Here is an 18,113-nt window from a genome sequence, read left to right as displayed (position 1 = left end):
GGATTGTCTGAGGTTTCAAACCAGACAATAATGTTCCTGGTCAGTGTCACTTCAGAACAAGTCCCGTGGCCCTGTCGACTCATATTCCTGGGATGTGCCTGTGTGTGTGTGCCAATTCACCTTATGACAAGGTGTCCCTCTGGCCGGTCACCCATTCTCTCCAACGATGTGGCCCTGCCCGATAGAAATGCCTCTTTAAAAGAACACGGAGGGAAAGTATCACTCCATTCTGCCTTCTTTCCATCTAAACACCATCCCCCAGGACATGTTAGGTCACCAGGCAAGATTTTCAGACTTAGCATTTCCTCCAAGGTGCCAGTCTCTGTAACCCACTGCTCCTACAATGCTGTTGTGTGAATGTCTGTTCCTGCAGGCATACACCACACAGATCACACACACACACACACACACACACACACACACACACACACACACACACACACACACACCTTCCCTGGGCAATAATGTAGCTGAAGGAAAGTGGCCACTTCTTGCCCATGTGACCAAAGACAGACACTCCACCAGCAACAGAAACATTCTTGGTTAAACCCCATCCCCCAGGCTTTTGGGGGGAAAACCCAGTTTTTCTTTTTTTTTTTTTCTTCTTTTTTAATTCAGCTCCCCACCCATTGCTGGTCATCCTACACTAACACCTCCCCCCCAAACATGCACGCATGCACATACACACACACACACACACACACTCCTTACATGGTAACTTAGATGCTAGCAGACAGCCGTTTCCCAAAGCTTGGGAAGAATTTCTTGGGCACTGCATATATCCAGTTGGCTAATAAGAAAACGCTTCTCCCTCCAGCCTGGGCTTTGGCTAGTTAAGGGGTGGGAGGGAGGGATAGACCGAGTTACTGCTCATTGCGTCCACCGTGCTCCGAAGAACTCTCTCTTCCACTCGCCCACCCCTCCTCCCCCCTCTGGGCAGCCTCAGCCCTGTCCCCCAAGCCCCTTTCTTACATTCCGGGGGAGGGGGGCGCTGTTCAGGGAGCAAAGGGGAGCCCCCGGGTGTCTAGAAGGCCTCTCCCCACCCCCACCCCGTGTGAGTTTGTACTGCAAAGCTCCTTGGCATTCTTGCCTGGGTTGGGTGCTGGGGAGTTCAAATTGCAGCTACAAACTGGCTGGCAGCCAGGGGCCGTCTATTTAAAAGCGCCTGCTCGACCGGAGCCCGTAGTCTCTTTGGAAACTTCTGCCGGGGAAAAGAGCTAGGAAAGAGCTGCAAAGCGGTGTGGGGTTTTTCCTTTTTTCTGCTCCTTTTAATAACCCCCTCCTCCGTTTGCACCCTTCTCCGGGCTTCACGCAGAACCTACGAATCTCGGAGAGGTGGTGGCAGAGTGCGAGCAAAGAGGTGTTAGAGTTTTGGATTCGGGGCTTTTTTTTTTTTTTTTTTTCTTGATTTCGACATTCTCCCCCACCCTCGCGGCTGCAGCCGCCGCCTCTTACCTGTTCCGCGGCAGCCGCGCGCCGCTGGCAGCGGAGGGTTAGAAAGGAGCAGGGTGTATAGATCTTAAAACAAAATTTTTGAAGACAAATCCATTTTTCTCCCCCAACCCCCGTCTCCTCCACGGCCTCCGAGATCTATATTCCGGTGGTTGCTTTGGGGGGAACAATTTTTGGCTTTCCCCCCTGCAATTCTGACCAGGTGAGGCTTGTTTCTCCACTCCCTCCGCGTGCACCTGGCGCTGCTCTTTTCCCCTCAACCTGTTGCAAGTTGTTAATCCTTGCAACTGGGACTTGCTTGCAGGCACCCGAGCCCTCCATCTCTCTCCACATTTTGCAGTTGTCTGGGGAAGGGCACCTGCTCTACCTGCCAGAAATTTTTTAAAAAAAGAAATTTCCCCGGGCGCCCTCTCGGCCCCTTGCTCCCTGCACTCTCGCTCTCCTGCCCCGCCCCAAGGTAACGGGGGAGACTCGGAGAAGATGGTGCTCACCGCGGTCCTCCTGCTGCTGGCCGCCTGTGCGGGGCCGGCCCAGGGCCTGGGCTCCTTCGTGCATTGCGAGCCCTGCGACGAGAAAGCCCTCTCCATGTGCCCCCCCAGCCCCCTGGGCTGCGAGCTGGTCAAGGAGCCGGGCTGCGGCTGCTGCATGACCTGCGCCCTGGCCGAGGGGCAGTCGTGCGGCGTCTACACCGAGCGCTGCGCCCAGGGGCTGCGCTGCCTCCCCCGGCAGGACGAGGAGAAGCCGCTGCACGCCCTCCTGCACGGCCGCGGGGTTTGCCTCAACGAAAAGAGCTACCGCGAGCAAGTGAAGATCGGTGAGCGAGCTCAGTGCGCCAGGCAGTGACACGGCGCACGGGCGGGGGACACGGGACAGGCTGGCTCCGCGCGCTGTGCCCAGCAAGTGGCTTAGAGCGGGGGTGCAGCCTGGGAGGAGGGCGGGGAGGGTCCTTGCACCTCGGAATTGGAACCCTGGCTGATCCAGCTGCTCTGGGCTGCTGTCTAGCCAAGCCTCTCGCGGTTTTCGCTGCTTCTCCTCGCCCCTGCCCCCACCCTACTCCACCCCACCCCTCCCCCTTCTCCTGAACACAGACTCTCAGCTCCTGCTGAGTCTCAAGGTCCAAATTCCCAGGTACTCAGTCTCCAGTCTGAAAGAGTGCATGTTACATTAACTCCCTCCTCCACCGCCCCCCACCCACCCAATACGTTTTTTCCCTGAACTTGAAAAAAAAAATCTCTTTTGTTAAAATATTGCTTTATCTGGGGACTTGGAAAGAGAGGCGTGACCGGTCTTCCGTGCTCATTCCACCTTTGATCCTCCCAGCCCCTGCTCCCTACCAGTCCCCCCTGAGGTTTCTATCCATCTCCTCCGACACACACGCACGCACGCACCCTTGATCGCTAATGCCTTTTGGGGGGAGGGGGCTTTGATGCCCCTCCCACGTGCACACCCATTGCTCTTGACTGGGATTGATTGTGGTAGATGGCAAAACATATTAAAATGCAAAATACCTTTTTTCCTCCCAGGAAAAGAATTACTTGAGGCACGCTTGGCGGCGGCAGAGGGAGGAGGGGCGAGTGGAGGAAAGGGATTCTAAGGAGGAGTTTGGTGATCCTGTGCTGGGTGTTCGTCCCTGAATCTAATTCCTTTTTCCCTGCCCCAACTCAGAATTTACCGAGGAAGAAAGGTGGATATAGGGTTGGGAAGCAAGTAGGGATGCGATATGCAGACAGCACAACCTCCCCGCCAGTGCTAATCCCCACCCCCAACTCAATCTCTCAAACCAGATCGCAAGTGGGTGTGGTGTAAATGCAAGAAGGGCCCAGGAAGCGCAGAATGCAAAACCCAGGGGGCGGAGACGGAAAAGCCACGCACCAGGAGCCTTCCCTCTGCCTCCAAGTAGCCCCGCCCCCGGGTTGCCCCGCCCCCAAATTCTCAGTGCCAGGAGTCGAGGGTTTAAAAGGTTGAAGGAGCTGCTTGTTCCGTCAGAACAGTTCTGCCCCCTTCAGACTGGGTTTCTTCTTGGAGTTACTTGATCATAAATTTTTTTAAAAAAAGTTTAGTGAACTGTACACAAAAGTCTGAATTCCGAGACGTCAGCCTGGTTATCGATTCTCTCCAAAAGGGGTTAAGACGTGGCTAAATAATGTTTATTCTGTGTAGTTTCTTACTGGGACAATGCCCTTCTTCCCTCCTATCCCCTTCCATCACGAGCACCCCAACATGAGTTTTCTTAACTGCAAACCACAGACACTATCATATAGGAAAGGAGTGGGTTGGCGCTGGAGAAGAGGCAAGAGAGCTTTCCCGGGTTCCACCTGGATCCCCGCAAGCCCTGCAGGTTTGCCTGTCGCCGGTGGCCGCCCCTCCAGCCTTGCAAGAGGTAGTCGGTCTCCGGATCGCAGCCTGCAAAATAGGGACAGAGGGCGACGTGCAGGCCCCGGAGGCCCTGGAAGCCCCAGAGGCTGGTTTGTGGAGTTATTTTTATTAAGAGCCACTTGTCAAAGGCGGTCCCGCGCGCCTTCATCTTGGGGGATGTGGATTTGGAAAAGCTTAGCACCAGGGGAAAAAAGTATTAATCGATTTCCTGGCTTGGAAGGGAGTGCTCTGGGTAACAATCCGGTCACATCGAAAGTATACAAGGTATTACTCAGCCGCACTCTGGCCCCACTTTTATTTGCCCAACCGTGCGGTTGGTGTGATGTGGTTGGTGTGGAGGGGGTGCGCGCAGGGCGCACGCGCGCGCACGCTATTGCTGAGAGAGCAAATGGGCGCATCCAACTTTCCAGTTCAACCCACCACACACACACACACACACACACACACACACACACACACACAGGCTTTTGTCCCAAGCAAGAGGCCCTTTAGACTTCTCTGCAGCCTCTTCCTCAACCCCCACCTTCAGGGTCCCTCTGAGCCAACACCGCCCCGCCCCCACTCCGCCCCAGGCCTTCTCGCCATAGGCAGGTGCCTGACAGACTGCAGTTGCGGGATGGCTGCGCTCCACCGGTGGCCGGAGCTGACGCCTGCCTCCCCGACCGACGGCGTGGGAGTGGGCGCTCCTGGCTAGAGCCTGTCAGCTCGAAAACCGTTGGGTGGGTCCCCAAAGTTGGAGATGGCGCAGAGACAGTTCTTAAAGAACAGAGAAAGGAAGGAGCGTTTCAGCTCCTTTGGCCAAAATTCCTGCTCCCCAACACCCCACACCTCCCCCACCACCACCAAAATCAGCAGCTCGAACTTGCATTTGCCCCTCCCTCTTGCGATTGCCACATATAGATAGATATAGATCGTATACCTATATATGTATATACACACATGTATCTTTGATACATGTATCAAAGATACATGTGTATATAAAGACTTTTTTTTAACCAAAAAAAAAGTGCATTTCTAGAATCTGCGATGGGGAGCTGAGCAGAGTGAGGTGGCAGGCAGGCAGAGCTTCTGGAGGAAGAGCGGAGGGAGGGCGGGGGGAGCCCGGTGTTTTGCGGCGCGCGTTGCTGAGCAACCGGCGAGGGAGTCCGCCCGCGAGCGCAGTGCCGGGAGCGCGCCGGGCCCTGCGTTTTATTTCGGCCAGTTCAGGGGCAAAGATAGATACAGAAACCCAGGGCAGTGTGTGTGAGGCTGGAGGGAGCCGGGAGACTGCAGATTTATTGGAACAAGCTCAATACACATCGGTGAGCTGGGGCGAGTCAAGAAAGGACGGGGCTCGGCTCTGGGCATTGTTTGGAGAAGGACCCTGTGGCTTTCTGGGCGGGAGGGCGGCGCGCATACTTGCCGGGGTCTGGGGGATCTCTTCTTGCGCCTGAGAGACAAGTTTGAGAGGCAGGGAGAAGTGAGTTCTGGGTTTCAGTTCTGTCATTGAGAAATAAGGGAGAAAGAAGGACAGAAAATATGCTTCTGGGAAAGAAAAAAAAAATACCTCGATAAAAATGAATTCAGCCTTTGCTTCTTGGAGAGGTTTGGCCTCCATCACCCTGGCTTCCGCGCCAAGCCTGGTCCGAACGCCGTGCTGAAGTCAAGTTCCAGAGTTACGTTTATTGGCCAGATTTGTGTCTGGGTTGAACAAGATCATGGAAAACTGAAGGAGCCAGATGGCTTCCCCACCCCCGGCGCCCCCTCCCTTTGAAACAAGTCTTTGAGAGGCTAACTGCGCCCTGAGCCAACGAAAATGGGAGTCGGGAAGACAAGAGATGCCGCTTTTAACTTGACTTTTCTTGCCATCCTCCCCCCACCTTTCTGCTGTGTCAGCTCAGACTGGAAGAACAAAGCACAGCTGGCCACAGCGAGACCTCCTTTTCTTTCCCTTTCTCTCTTCCTCCTCATCCGTCCCTCCCACTCCTCCCTCCCCACTGCCAAGGCATCCCCTGAGGGCTTGAGTTTTAACTCAGGGCAGCTCTGAGTTAGTCCTTGGGCTGGGGTTGAATTTGAGCAGGCCGGTGGGTTTGCAGCTGCGGAGGGAGGCCCGGGCTGACCTGGGAGCCAGAGGTCACTGTGGGGGTTACGGCAAAGGGCATGGGAGCTGGTCCCCTTAAGAGCGGCGGGGGGGGGGGGGGGGGGGGGGTCGCTAGTGGGAAAGGAAGATGATTTTTGTCTTAAGGTTTTACTTTGTACCTGAGCAATGCTTTTGAAACTCTGAGTTATTTAATGTGTGGAAAATGAAACTTTGGAGAAGGGATCATGAATTCCAGGCCTCCTGCATCCAGAAACGGGAAGAACACCGTCAACGGACCAGGTACCAATGAGGGACAATGGGGAACAGAAGTGAAGAGGGCAGAGAATGGTTGCTGGGAGAGACAAGGAGGCAATTTGGAGGGGTTTTCTTTAAGTTTTTATTTTGCATTTTTACTACAGTTGGTCCAAAAGTTGCAGTCCCTGGAGACCATCCTTAAATTGCAATCTGGATACGTTTTCCAAAACAATGAGATGTAACATATTTGCAAAAATCAATAAGCAAATAAACAGGGGTGCCAGTTCTCCACGTCTACTCCCCTCTCCCTCGTATCCAGAGAATCCCCCACTTTTGTGTCTGGTTCCATTTCTTTCCATGATTTGTTATGATGTCCTTTTTTTTTTTTTTTTAATATAAATCCGGAGGAGTGACTGGAAATCTCTATGAGAGGCAAAGTGGCCTTTCCTGCCTGGCCACTTGGCTTAGCCTGGTCCTAGCATCTCTCCAGGAATTGTCTGGGTGTTGGCCAAAGAATGCTAATGCTGGAAGGAACCCACCCAGGGCCCTCCTTGCAGTGAAGGCCCTCATTTCACAGATGCAGATGCTCAGGCCCCGAGAGCAAGTCGCTCACCCAGAATTAGGTGCAGGGTTAGCAGCAGAGCCAGGGCTAGACTTCAGCTCTTCCCCATTGATTCTAGAACTCCATCCGCTATTCCTTGCTTGCCTCACTGGTCACTAGGACTCCTGCTGGGGCCTGGCTTAACCTTCAATGAGGCCTTGAGCAAACATCCCCCGACATCGTCCCACAGCGGGGGTTGTAAAGACCAAGGAAGAGCTCAGAACTTGGGAGTGCTCCGTTTTGAGGGAAGGAGTGATGTGGCCCTAAAGAGGAGCGTGCAGCACCCCTTTATTTTCAGTCTCCCTCTGTTCTGTCCCTTTTTCTGCACCGTCTTGCATACAATGCTGGCTAGGCCAGTGGTATGGTGAGGGATGGGGCAAGGAGAGTGGAAAGGGTGGTGTTCAGCCCAGACTTTAGGTCCCTGTGCCAAACCTCATTTCCTGAACGACAGGGAGCTCCCTGATGTGGGAAGGCAGGCAGGCCCTCGCGGCCCCGGCTGTGCAGCCGTCCGCTGTCTCTAAGGAGAACGCGCGCAGAAGTGGCCTGCTGCCCGTGGCAACCAGCCTCCAGACACGGGCCTTTCACGGAGCCGGGCAAGAGGGATGAGACATCTGAGCTCGGGTGGGGTGGGGTGGGATGAGGGAGTGGTTGGGGGATTTCTGCATCAGAAGAAAAGAGAGAAAACCACAAAAGCTGATAAGGAAGAGAGCAAGAGGGTCACCTGGTTTTTGAACATATGCAGGTGTGTGGGAGATCTCTCAGACAGGAGAGAGAGCACTCCAGATTTCAGTGGGTCTGAGGAATTGCTGAGAGTCTTCCTAATACATCCTGGAGGCTGTGGCAGCTCCTCTCTTGGGGGATACTTAAGGAGGCAGATAAGATAAGCCCCTCATCCCAATAGGTAAGACCTGCCGGGTGAGCCCTGGAGAAGTTTTAAAGTAAATAGCTTATCTCATTTTTGATCCCTCCACCTAAACCATCAGATATGGGCCATCCGCTTGCCAAATCCTGAAGCAAGGCCCAGACTGAATTTGCACTCCTAACCCTGCCTCACAAGACCTCTGTTGGTTTGCAGAGATGTTCTATGTGGGCTCCAGATGTTCTGAACCATTTACATTTCACCATCACAGCTGCAGTGTCTCCGTCACCCCCACGAAGACGACTCTCACTCCAGATCCTTTAGAATGGCACTGTCCACTTGAAACATAACGCAAGCCACCTGTGTAGTTTCAAATTTTCAAGTAGCCACATTTCTGAAAAAGGCAAAAAGAAACAGGTGAACTTAATTCTAATCATATATTTTAATTCAATATATTCAAAATATGATCATTTCAACATACACTCAAACAATTATAATGAGATATTTTACATCCTTTCTTTCATATTAAGTTTTGAAATCTGACGTGTATTTTACACTACAGCACATCTCAACTGGGACACTAAATTTTCATTGGAAATGCTTAGTCTAGGTTTTTAGGTTTCATAAAATTTACAACTGAAAAAGTAGATTCATAGACCTGAGTTGTTCCAAATGTACTCAAAAATCAGTTTTTAAATTTAAATTAATTTAAATGAAATAAATTTTAAAATTCAGTCCCACTAGCCACATTTCAAGTGTCAATAACCACATGTGGCTAGCGGCCACCTAACTGGACAGAGCAGCAGCCACCAGCAAGCCCTCCCTCCCCTGAGAAGTGAACCACTGTCTCCACTCTCTCCTGCCCCCAAAGAGTCAAAAAGGAAAAAAAGTCTAAGCCTTGATTGCCAGACAGGACACGACTTCCCTGTTTGACCCCTAGCAGGTCTCTCTTCTTAGGGGGACCAAGGGGAGAAGGAAAAGAAAAAGAATTCCCACCATCTGCTCTCTGCTGCCCCCTTCTGGTCATGTAGGGCTTTTCGGGGAATGTGGCTGCCTAATTGTAATGTTCTGAATGGGTGGTGATGAGTCATGAGCGCAAGTGTTGCCAGGTGGGAGAGATGGCCAGGCCTTCCTCCGTGCCCTCAGCTCCCCTTCTTCCATTCAGAGGCTGCTCCCCACCTAGCCCCTCCATTACCTTCTGGTTTGGGGTGTGTATGGGGACAGATACAGATGTTTCTACTAAGCATGCTCCACCTTCCCAGCTCTATACAGACTGGGGACACTCACCTCGGGAGTCGTGCAAACTGTGTATCTCCCATGTGTAAATTTATCACCACCTGTCTCCCAGGGATCAAGAAATGTGTACCAGAGCCACAGGCCTGAATCCTAGTTTCGCCACAGGAAAAAAAATGACAGGGGGACCCTTTTTTTACCTCTGGTCCCTGGACACTGGGAGATGTATGAGTGGGACCTCAGCTTTTCATTCCAGTGGGAATGTCACCAACTTGACACCTGCCACATCCACACTGTGGGGGGCAGGGGTCAACTTTTCTCTCTCCGTCTTTAGGGAGGGAGACCTAGTGCCTTCAGGCAGCATGAAGGAATGGGGTTAGATGGAGGGAGGAACTTCCAGGGTGAGTTCTCTAAGTGGGGATTGGTTCTCAGAGCACCTGTGCAAAGTCCCGCTCACCTGGGGTCAGTGATCAGACCCCCGGAGATACAGGTAGAGCTGTCACTTTCCAGCAGAACTTTCTGCAGTCCAAGGAGACTCAGATCTTGTGATCTACCAGGAGACACCTGTCCCCAGGGGCCACAGCAACCAGATTTGTAATGACGGTTGGAACTAGGGAAGTGAGAGACGACAGAGACCTCCAAAGGCAGAGAGTGTGTGCTGCGAGTTAGTTAGCAAGTCAACTCATAATCCCCATAATGACCCTGTGGAGAAGGGGCTAGTGTCATCCTCCCCATAACTCAGATGAGAAAACCAAGGCAAAGAGAGGGGAGAAAGAGACTAAGAGAGGTCAGAGCAAACCTGCCCCAAGGCTTATTGAACCAGTGTTAGCAGCCCCACCTTCCTCCCAGGAAGGGTGACCGCAGGGTAAGGGTGCATGGTCTGGCTCCTGGTTCTGAATGGTTACCGCTTTGCTCTATGGCGTCTTTCTTTCTCTGCTCAGGATAGAGATGTTACAAGCCCACACTGGCCAACTTTGCCTTTGGTTTAGAGCACCTGGCCACGTTAGTTCTCCCGGCCTGAAATGAGGGGGCTGGGGGGGCTGTGGTAGAGCTCAGGGGGGAAGCCTACTGCCCTCATTGTCCCCACACTGACTCTGTGAATCTGCTCCCCACCTCTGCCACTCACCCCTGTAAGCAAGATGCCCCTCCAGTGTCTTCTTTCCACACCTCCCTTCTTGCCACTGTCCCTTCGGTTGACGATTGTTTGGGTTTGTTTTCCTCTTGGAAAGTCAGACTCCTTTCCTTCTCAGCCCCTAATTCGGGTTAAAAAGAGCCCAGAACATGCACGTCTGTTACTGACCACAAAGGAAAAGAAAACAGTGTCTTCCAAGAGAGACTGGGGCAGGCAGACGCTGGTCACGGATGGAATGGTGGGAGGAGGGACGTTGCGGCTCCCCTGGAAGGCTCTGCAGCCCCTCCCTTGGGCCCGCTCCCCTCTCTCTCTTTGCAAAGGCACGCACACACAGCGTAACTGAGTCATTTGGCATCGCAGCTGGGAGACGGTCAGACTCCAGGAGACTGAGACATGTCTCAAGTTTTTTAAACAGTGAGCTGCCCATCCATCATTTTCCCATAAGCCTCATGTGGTAGCAAAAGCAGGAGGCTGCAGGTTGGCTAGGTAGCCAGCCAAGGTGGGGAGGGGGCACGGAGCATCTAGCCATACCCAGACATGGATCAGTGTCCTCAGACCAGCACTGTCCAGTAGAAATTTCTGTGGTGATGGACATGTTCTAAATCTGTGCTGTCCAAGATAGTAGCCACCAGCCACATGTGGCTGTGGAGCCCTTGAAATATGGCTAGAGCCACTGAGGAGCTGAATTTGTAATTTGACTTCATATTTATTAATTTAAATGGCCCCGTGTGGCTGGTAGCGACCGTATTAAACAGCACAGCCTTAGACTAAAGAAACCCAGTAAATCCTGGGGACCCCTACTTCTTTCCCACCCCTGCAAGCCTCATCTTTCGGCCTCCTTGCTCCCTCTGTGGAGTTACTATGCTTGAAGTCAGGGGCATGGGTGAGATCACCTCTCTGGGCATCCCCTGAGCTCTAACCGTGCACCAGCTTATAGGACAGAAATGCTTCGAGACCCACTTCTCTCTGTTTCTTGAGCAGATCTATGCATCTCTCCATTTAAAGATTATTTATTGAATACCATACACTGGAGAGACAATGATGAACAACAAAGCACTGCCCTTAAGACGTTGACTCTTCAAGTTGCACAGAGGGAGCTAGAATAAGAGCCAGAGGAAACCCAGCTCCCCTCTTCAGTCCTTGTGGAGGATGCTGGGCGAACCCACCCTGTCTTCTGGCTGGAAAAAGAGACTTTCCTCTCCCCAGGTCCAGGTGGCCTGGCAAAGCCCTTTGTTCTTCCTGAACTGTGAATTCTAAGGATGCCTCAGTTTCTTCAGTTTCCGGAAGCAAAGTCCCGATATCTAGGCCACCCGGTTTTCTCTTAAGTTTGATTATGAGGTCGAGATAGTGTGGGAGACTAGCACCAGCCAGGACCAGGCTGTGAGTGTGCCCAGGCTGTGACCAAGAGCCCCAGGTGAAAGGATAGATTGCAGGGAACAGCAGGTCCCTGACTGGACCCGTCCACTGCTGTGACCCGCGAGCAGGGCGGGATCAGAACGCGTCTTAAGCGCATGTGCCTGGTCCTGCTGCTAAACCATCCCGCCCCTGCAAGAGAACAGCAGCGTCAAGAGGGCGGTTGGAGACAGTGGGGGAGCTTGGGCAGGGAGAGTGCGTTGTGCACTTGTGCTGTGAACAACACTGCCCACCTGAGGGTGCCTCCGGGTCCACAGTGGCCGGGCCTGCACCCAGACACCCTCTGTGTTTGCTGGGACTGAGAGTGGCGTGCTCCTCAGGCAGGTGTTCACATTGTCATAGGGCCCATGTACCCACATGCCCCTCAGTGGATGTTGCTGTGCCAGTGTGAGTGGGCAGCGCCTCGTGAATGAGGGAGGAACTGAGCTGCTCACCCTAACACAGCAGAGAGCTGGTTGGCAGGACTGGGGCAGAAGTCAGAACAAACCCACCCCAAAGCTGAATATCAGGACAATATCACAGCCCTCGCTTCCTTAGTCATTGGCTAAGATCATGGAATTAAAGGGCTCTGCCTCCCCAGGTTCCCAGAGGTGGGAACAGTATGAGCATCCTGCATTTCCCATCCTCTGCAGAATCCTTTCAAAGTGACACCTAGAGATAGGAAGGAAGGTTCCTTCCGGATGGGTTTCGCTTCTATCCCTGATCATCTTTCAGTTACAGATTAAAGAAACAGCAGGGGGTTATGCACAGATAAACCTTGTCCCCACCCCTCCGGTTCCCACACCTGCCTTCTCCAACCTCCCCTCACATGGGTCCTTCCCAGCCCTCACTCATCCTTGACTCTTAAAATGCATGCTGCAGACACCCAGAGAGAAGGAGAGGATTTGAGTGGTTGTCAGAGAACTAGGAGAGGGAGGCACACGAATTCCAGACTTTAATGTTGCTTACAGTCCCTGGAAATAAGCACGTGTGGCCATCAGTCTCCTCTGCCATCTACTGGCCACAGGGAAGTATTGACCTGTTTGTCAAACAGCTTCCAGAACCCACTGCGCTGAGTTCCTTCCATTGCTGTTCACGTGCAGAGCAACTTCACCAGGAAGTCCTCCCTTATATCCCACCTAAATCCCTTCTGCAACCCTGGTCTATTTTCTCTTGATGAAATAGCTCAGGGGCTGCCAGTCTACTGGTGCCTTCTTGTTTTATCTAAAACTTAAACCCTTCCAAAATTGAAAGCCTATTTATGACTCGGCCACAGAGCAGCTGAGTAGGGCTAGCTGGATCTGGCATCCAGCTCTGGTCTTCCTTTCCAGCCCTTTAATCTTCGTGGCTCTGCCCTGGCTCTGCTCCAAGTTTCCACTGTCTCTGGAGCCTACAGGTGACCACAAGACCCTGATTAGTATCTTTGACACTTGACTCCTGCTGCCTAAGTAATAGGTCCCATGGGGTTAAGTGGCACCAAAACCCGGGAGACACATCAAAACTTTAAGCCTGCCCTTCAGAAGCAGCCACAGAGCCACAAACTGGGGAGGGTGTGCCCTCGGGAGCCCCACCTTGGGGAGGCCAGGGGAAGGGGAGAAGGTTTATGTACTTGTTTCTGCTAGGACACAGGGGATGGACTAGATGGTCTACTGGAGGGATTCCAGGAGCTGGTACAGCCCGTCGCTGGGGGTGAGCAGCTTTCTGGGCTCTCTATCCTTGAAGAGGCGATTCCTGGGGCCCAGCTCCACAGGAGCCCCTGAGGGCAATTTGCTGGCCCTGCAAACCAGGCTGGAGCGGCCACTGAGGAACTGCTCATCTTTCCTGCACTGGTCAGCCCCCAGCCCTCTCGCCCTCCTCCCCTTCCTTCAGCTGGTTACAATCTTGATTGGGGAAGGGGTGTGGCCATGCACCCCCAGAATGCTCCCAGCCTTTCCATGCCAACCATCTCTTGCCCTCTCCTCTACCCCAGTGGTCAACTGCTTTTTGAGGATTAGAATGCTCGGTGACACCCAGAGAGGTTGAGTGAAATATCCCAAGTCACTCAGGAGGATGGGCCCAGCAGCCTTCTGTGCCATGGTTAGCTGTTCCTCTCCTCATCGCCCTCCCCAAGACCTGAGCCTTGGGTTTGGGCCTGAGTTACTAGATAACAGAGCCCCCCAAACCAGCTATGCTTCTCCCTGTATCCACCCCCAATTCTGGCTCATCCCAACCAAGAAAAGTTAGTTTACCCCAAAACATCACTCCTTTGGCTAATCCCTCGAAGGCTACAGTCCACCTCCCCAGCACATCAGTATGCAGATTAATCATCACAGCAGGTTGTGATCAAGTCAGAGCCCGGAGTCAAGACATGGTGAAAGGGGAGTGGACGGCCGGAAGCGGGGGACAGGGAGCGTGGTGTTGAGCCGGACTCAGGGAGAGCCTGCCCACTGCTATGTGATTTACTTTCTGCCCATCATCTTCCTCTCCAGTGGCCTCTTCTCTTCCTGTCCTGTGGATAAATACCCATATCACCTAACCACCCAGAACACCACACACCTTGGTAGCTTCTTTAGGGCCTGGAGCTTCCCTGCCAGGGCCTTAAAGACCGGATACGTATTCAGTTAAATTTGACAAACCCCCAGCCAGGAGACAAACAGGTGCCCGGGTGCCTCCTGCCACCTGCCGTCCTGACCAGGTTAGGCCCAAATGCCTCCCTTAGCACACAGCTGGATCCTCCCCTGGGCTGAGAGCTCCTGCCCCAGGGACACAAAACAGTGTCTGCTCACTGACCGCTCTCCCCCATACCTCCCCTCATCCCCACCTCCCTGGAATCCTCTCCTTCTGTTCCCCATCCCCGACACCTTGCCATCTCAGCTCCTGGATAGCCCAGTGATAGTGGAGTGGGTGGAGAACAGGATTTTCCTTCTCCCTGTTTGAGTTATTTGGGGTCACCCCAAACCCGATTTCCTTTTTCCAGAATTTGAAAAGGAAAGAGGGCAATGAAGACAGGGCCTCCCTGCCCCCGCCCGCCCTGCCCTGCACGTGGTCTCACGTGGGCATCCTGGCCACGCCCTGGCCACCTGGGAAAAGCAACCCAAAACCTCCCCACCATGGGTCTGCCAAGGCTGGCGGGGTCAGGGAGCTGAGAGGAGAAACCCAGAGCAGGGTGCCTGTGAGATAACAATTGAGTGGAAATCTGCAGACCAAGGAAGGGCCGGGTGGGTGGAATTAACAGATCAACAAATAAATGAACAAAGTCTTACTTCTTTAAAGGTCATAAGTCAGCTAAGTATAGACTGTCACCAAGTCACTCCTATATATAACTGCTCCGGCCCCAGCCAGCTGTCGGCCACTCTTGGCCTGGAGCTGAGTTATGTTCCAGCCGCCCAGGGCACAGAGCCGGCTCTGAGCCAGAGCAGGGAGCCAGGCCTCGGGGTTCCGTGTCCCCCCACTCTCCAGCACTGCTCCCCGCCAGGCCCCACATTTCTGGCTCTCCCATATCCCTTCTCCTGCCCCTCATGATGGTTCCCACCACCCTACTAGTCCAGACCCCTAGGAGCCTACTGCTTCCAGTTCCCCAAGTCCTAATATAGCTTAACTCTGACAGTCCTGAAGGCACAAAGACCTCACAAGAGAATAGACCTTGCAGGGCTATCCCCCGTTTTCCTCTGACAGCCTAGATCTCCAGGATCTGACATCACAGCCCCATCTGCAGCCACGGCCCCATCTACTTAGCCAGCCCCCCAGCAAGCAAGCCCCTTACCACAGCCTGAGCCCTCCCCCAAGCCTCTGCCCTCCACTCCCCACCCCTCCGGTCGCCAGAATGTCCTCTCCCTCCTGTCAAACTGCCCCTCATTACCAGCCTGTCTTTTTCAAGACTCTCCCCCTCCATGAAGTCTTCCTAGACTCACTCTACTGGACTCCAGTCATGCCAGCAACGTCCCACCACTCACACGAGTGTCCGCTCTTACGCCCAGGTTCTTATTCATCTGCTTTTCCCTGTCTAGTCAGCCCCAGGAGGGCAGAGACCCCGTCTCCTCACCCCAAACCTCCCAGCCTGGGGATCTGCACCCTCCTCTGACTCGCCCCTCCTCCCACAGAGAGAGACTCTCGCGAGCATGAGGAGCCCACCACCTCCGAGATGGCAGAGGAGACCTACTCCCCCAAGATCTTCCGGCCCAAGCACACCCGCATCTCCGACCTGAAGGCTGAGGCAGTGAAGAAGGACCGCAGAAAGAAGCTGACCCAGTCCAAGTTCGTGGGGGGAGCCGAGAACACTGCCCACCCCCGTGTCATCTCAGCACCTGAGATGAGACAGGAATCTGAGCAGGTGAGTCTCAAGGATGCTCTCCCATCTCCTGCATCCGCACCCACAGCCTCTGCCCCCACCCCGACTTCTGACCTTTCCCTGCGTCTACACGAGCATCCGTGGCAGCAGGAGATGCGTAGGCTAGAACTAGCAAAAGACCTACCACTGACCAAGGTAGCTCAGCTTGGGATTCGAGAGAATTCTCGGAGCTTACGTGAATCAGGACCAGGGCTTGTCTGGGTGAGCAGGAAGAGAGGCAGTGTCCAAGGAAGGTGCCAGCAGCCAGCCCCAGCGAGCACACGCCAGGTGTGTGTGCTCAGGAGCTGCGTTCTCACCTGGGCAGAGAGTGAACGTTCTCTGAGCATCCGCAGATGGCCACCTCTGGATGTAATTACTCAGCAGGATAGAGAAGCTGAGGGTGGGGGGCCTGGCAGACAGGTGGGAGAATATGCCTCTGTGCCTGGTCAAATGCAGGGTTTGCACACTCTCTACACCTAGGGGGCATGAGAGGGGAGGGAGAGGAAAGATCTTTGGGAGCAACTTATTGCAACAAAAGGTATGACTTTCCCCACCGACCCTTTAGCCCCCATCCCCGGGCCACACATTCTGCACGTCCAGGGGGTCTCCACTGGGGTCCTGCCTCGCCTCTCATCCCTCCCGTCCGCACACAGGGCCCCTGCCGCAGACACATGGAGGCTGCCCTGCAGGAGCTGAAAGCCAGCCCGCGCATGGTGCCCCGGGCCGTGTACCTGCCCAACTGCGACCGCAAAGGATTCTACAAGAGAAAGCAGGTACGTCCTGTCCCAGCCCCCAAGTTCAGAGGGCTCCTGAAGGGACACTTGCCAGAAAACCTCTGCTTCTAAGCGCCTAAGGTTTCTGTCATTAATGATAGTGTTTCCCGACTCTCCGACATCCAAGCTCGTACCATAGTCATGGTTTTCCCCATTCCTTTCTCTGCCATAATCTGCTGAGCTTTTAATGATTCACCTTATTTTCATGAATCCATTTTAAAAGGAAACTTTGGATCACTGTGTCATATCACATGTTGATGTGTTATTTTCTGATACACACACACACAGAAATATGACATATACATGACTTTAGAACATATTTTCATCATGGACCACCTGGAATCATTTCGTGTCCCATTCACAGCCCGGCCACCCTTTGGGCAACCCCACTGCTGATTAACCAGTAATACTCAGCCTGTGGAGGCGGTACCAGGACCTCAAGGCAGTGGCTTTCAGACCTCCTAGGGCACCAGAATCCTCAAAGGCTGGTTCAAACACCAGCTACTAGGCCCCACCCCAGGGTGTCTGGGTCGTGGGTCGAGGTGGACCCTGAGAATGTTGCATTTCTAACAGGTTCCTCCCAAGTGTCCCCTGTGCTCCATAAAGGGATCCCTTATCTAAGTCAGGTTTCAAGAACCAGGTAGCCTTGGGTCAGTTCTTCGCTCTCCTACTTACTAGCTGTGTCCTCTGTCCTCAGTTATTCAATGTCTCCACCACCAGTTTCTCATGTAAAATGCAGAATAATTGTACCTATTATCTCTTATGATTATGAGGAACAATGGCTTAATCCTTGTAAAGCACTTAGAATAGCACCTACCATATAGTGGTAAGTCCTGTCTGGTATGTGGTAAAGATGTACAAGTGATGTCTCTTATTATTATTATTATTATTATTAATTATTATTATCAGATCATGTAGTTCTCTGGAGAATACCAAGGTGGAGGACCCTGAATGGGTGCCATAAAAAAGAAGTTTAGGATCCAGCTGAGGACAGACTGCCCAGATTAGCATTTTTCACCGGGCCCTCCCTGTGCAGAGGGGACACCAGAACCCCAAGGTTGGGTACAGCCCCTCAACTCTCCGGGGTGAGAGTCTGATTTGGGCAGGGAAGACAAAGGCCAGGCAGGAGCAGAGCCTGGGGGTACAGCCGCCCTCACTGCCTGTCGCTCTCCTCACCCCAGTGCAAGCCCTCCCGTGGCCGCAAACGTGGCATCTGCTGGTGCGTGGACAAGTACGGGATGAAGCTGCCGGGCATGGAGTATGTCGACGGGGACTTTCAATGCCACACCTTCGACAGCAGCAACGTTGAGTGATGCTCCCCTCCCCGACCTTCCCTCGCCCCCTCCCACCCCAGCCCCGTCTCCAGCCAGCGCCTCCCTCCACCCCAGGATGCCACTCATTTCATCTCATTTAAGGGAAAAAAAAATACATATATCTATCTATTTGAGGAAACGGAGGACCTCGGAATCTCTAGCAAGGTCTCAACTTTGAAAACGGCAACAACGGAGATTCACAAAGCTAAGGAGACCCCCCTCTGAAATGGTTTTCTTTTCGAGGCAAGTTGAATGAACAAGGAAGGAAAGAGAGGAAGAATGAGAGAGAGAGAGAGAGAGAGAGAGAAGGACGAGAGTATATGTGTAAGCGGAGAAGGCAAGATGAACAGAGTCGGGAAAAG

At 53.3% G+C, this 18,113-nt stretch overlaps 1 protein-coding gene across 1 annotated transcript; it reads left to right on the top strand.

The window, feature by feature from the left end:
- The first annotated feature begins 1,091 nt into the window (after positions 1-1,091).
- IGFBP5 (insulin like growth factor binding protein 5) lies at positions 1,092-17,894 on the top strand. Its single transcript, XM_058532965.1, has 4 exons — positions 1,092-2,266; positions 15,439-15,668; positions 16,319-16,438; positions 17,620-17,894. Exons 1-4 carry the CDS (start codon positions 1,933-1,935, stop codon positions 17,749-17,751), a joined length of 816 nt encoding a protein of 271 aa, XP_058388948.1. The 5' UTR covers positions 1,092-1,932; the 3' UTR covers positions 17,752-17,894.
- The last annotated feature ends 219 nt before the right edge of the window (positions 17,895-18,113 follow it).

This window comes from Diceros bicornis, chromosome 37, assembly GCF_020826845.1.
Source record: "Diceros bicornis minor isolate mBicDic1 chromosome 37, mDicBic1.mat.cur, whole genome shotgun sequence".
NCBI lineage: Eukaryota > Metazoa > Chordata > Mammalia > Perissodactyla > Rhinocerotidae > Diceros > Diceros bicornis.
This window is presented reverse-complemented; position numbering and strand designations above follow the sequence as displayed.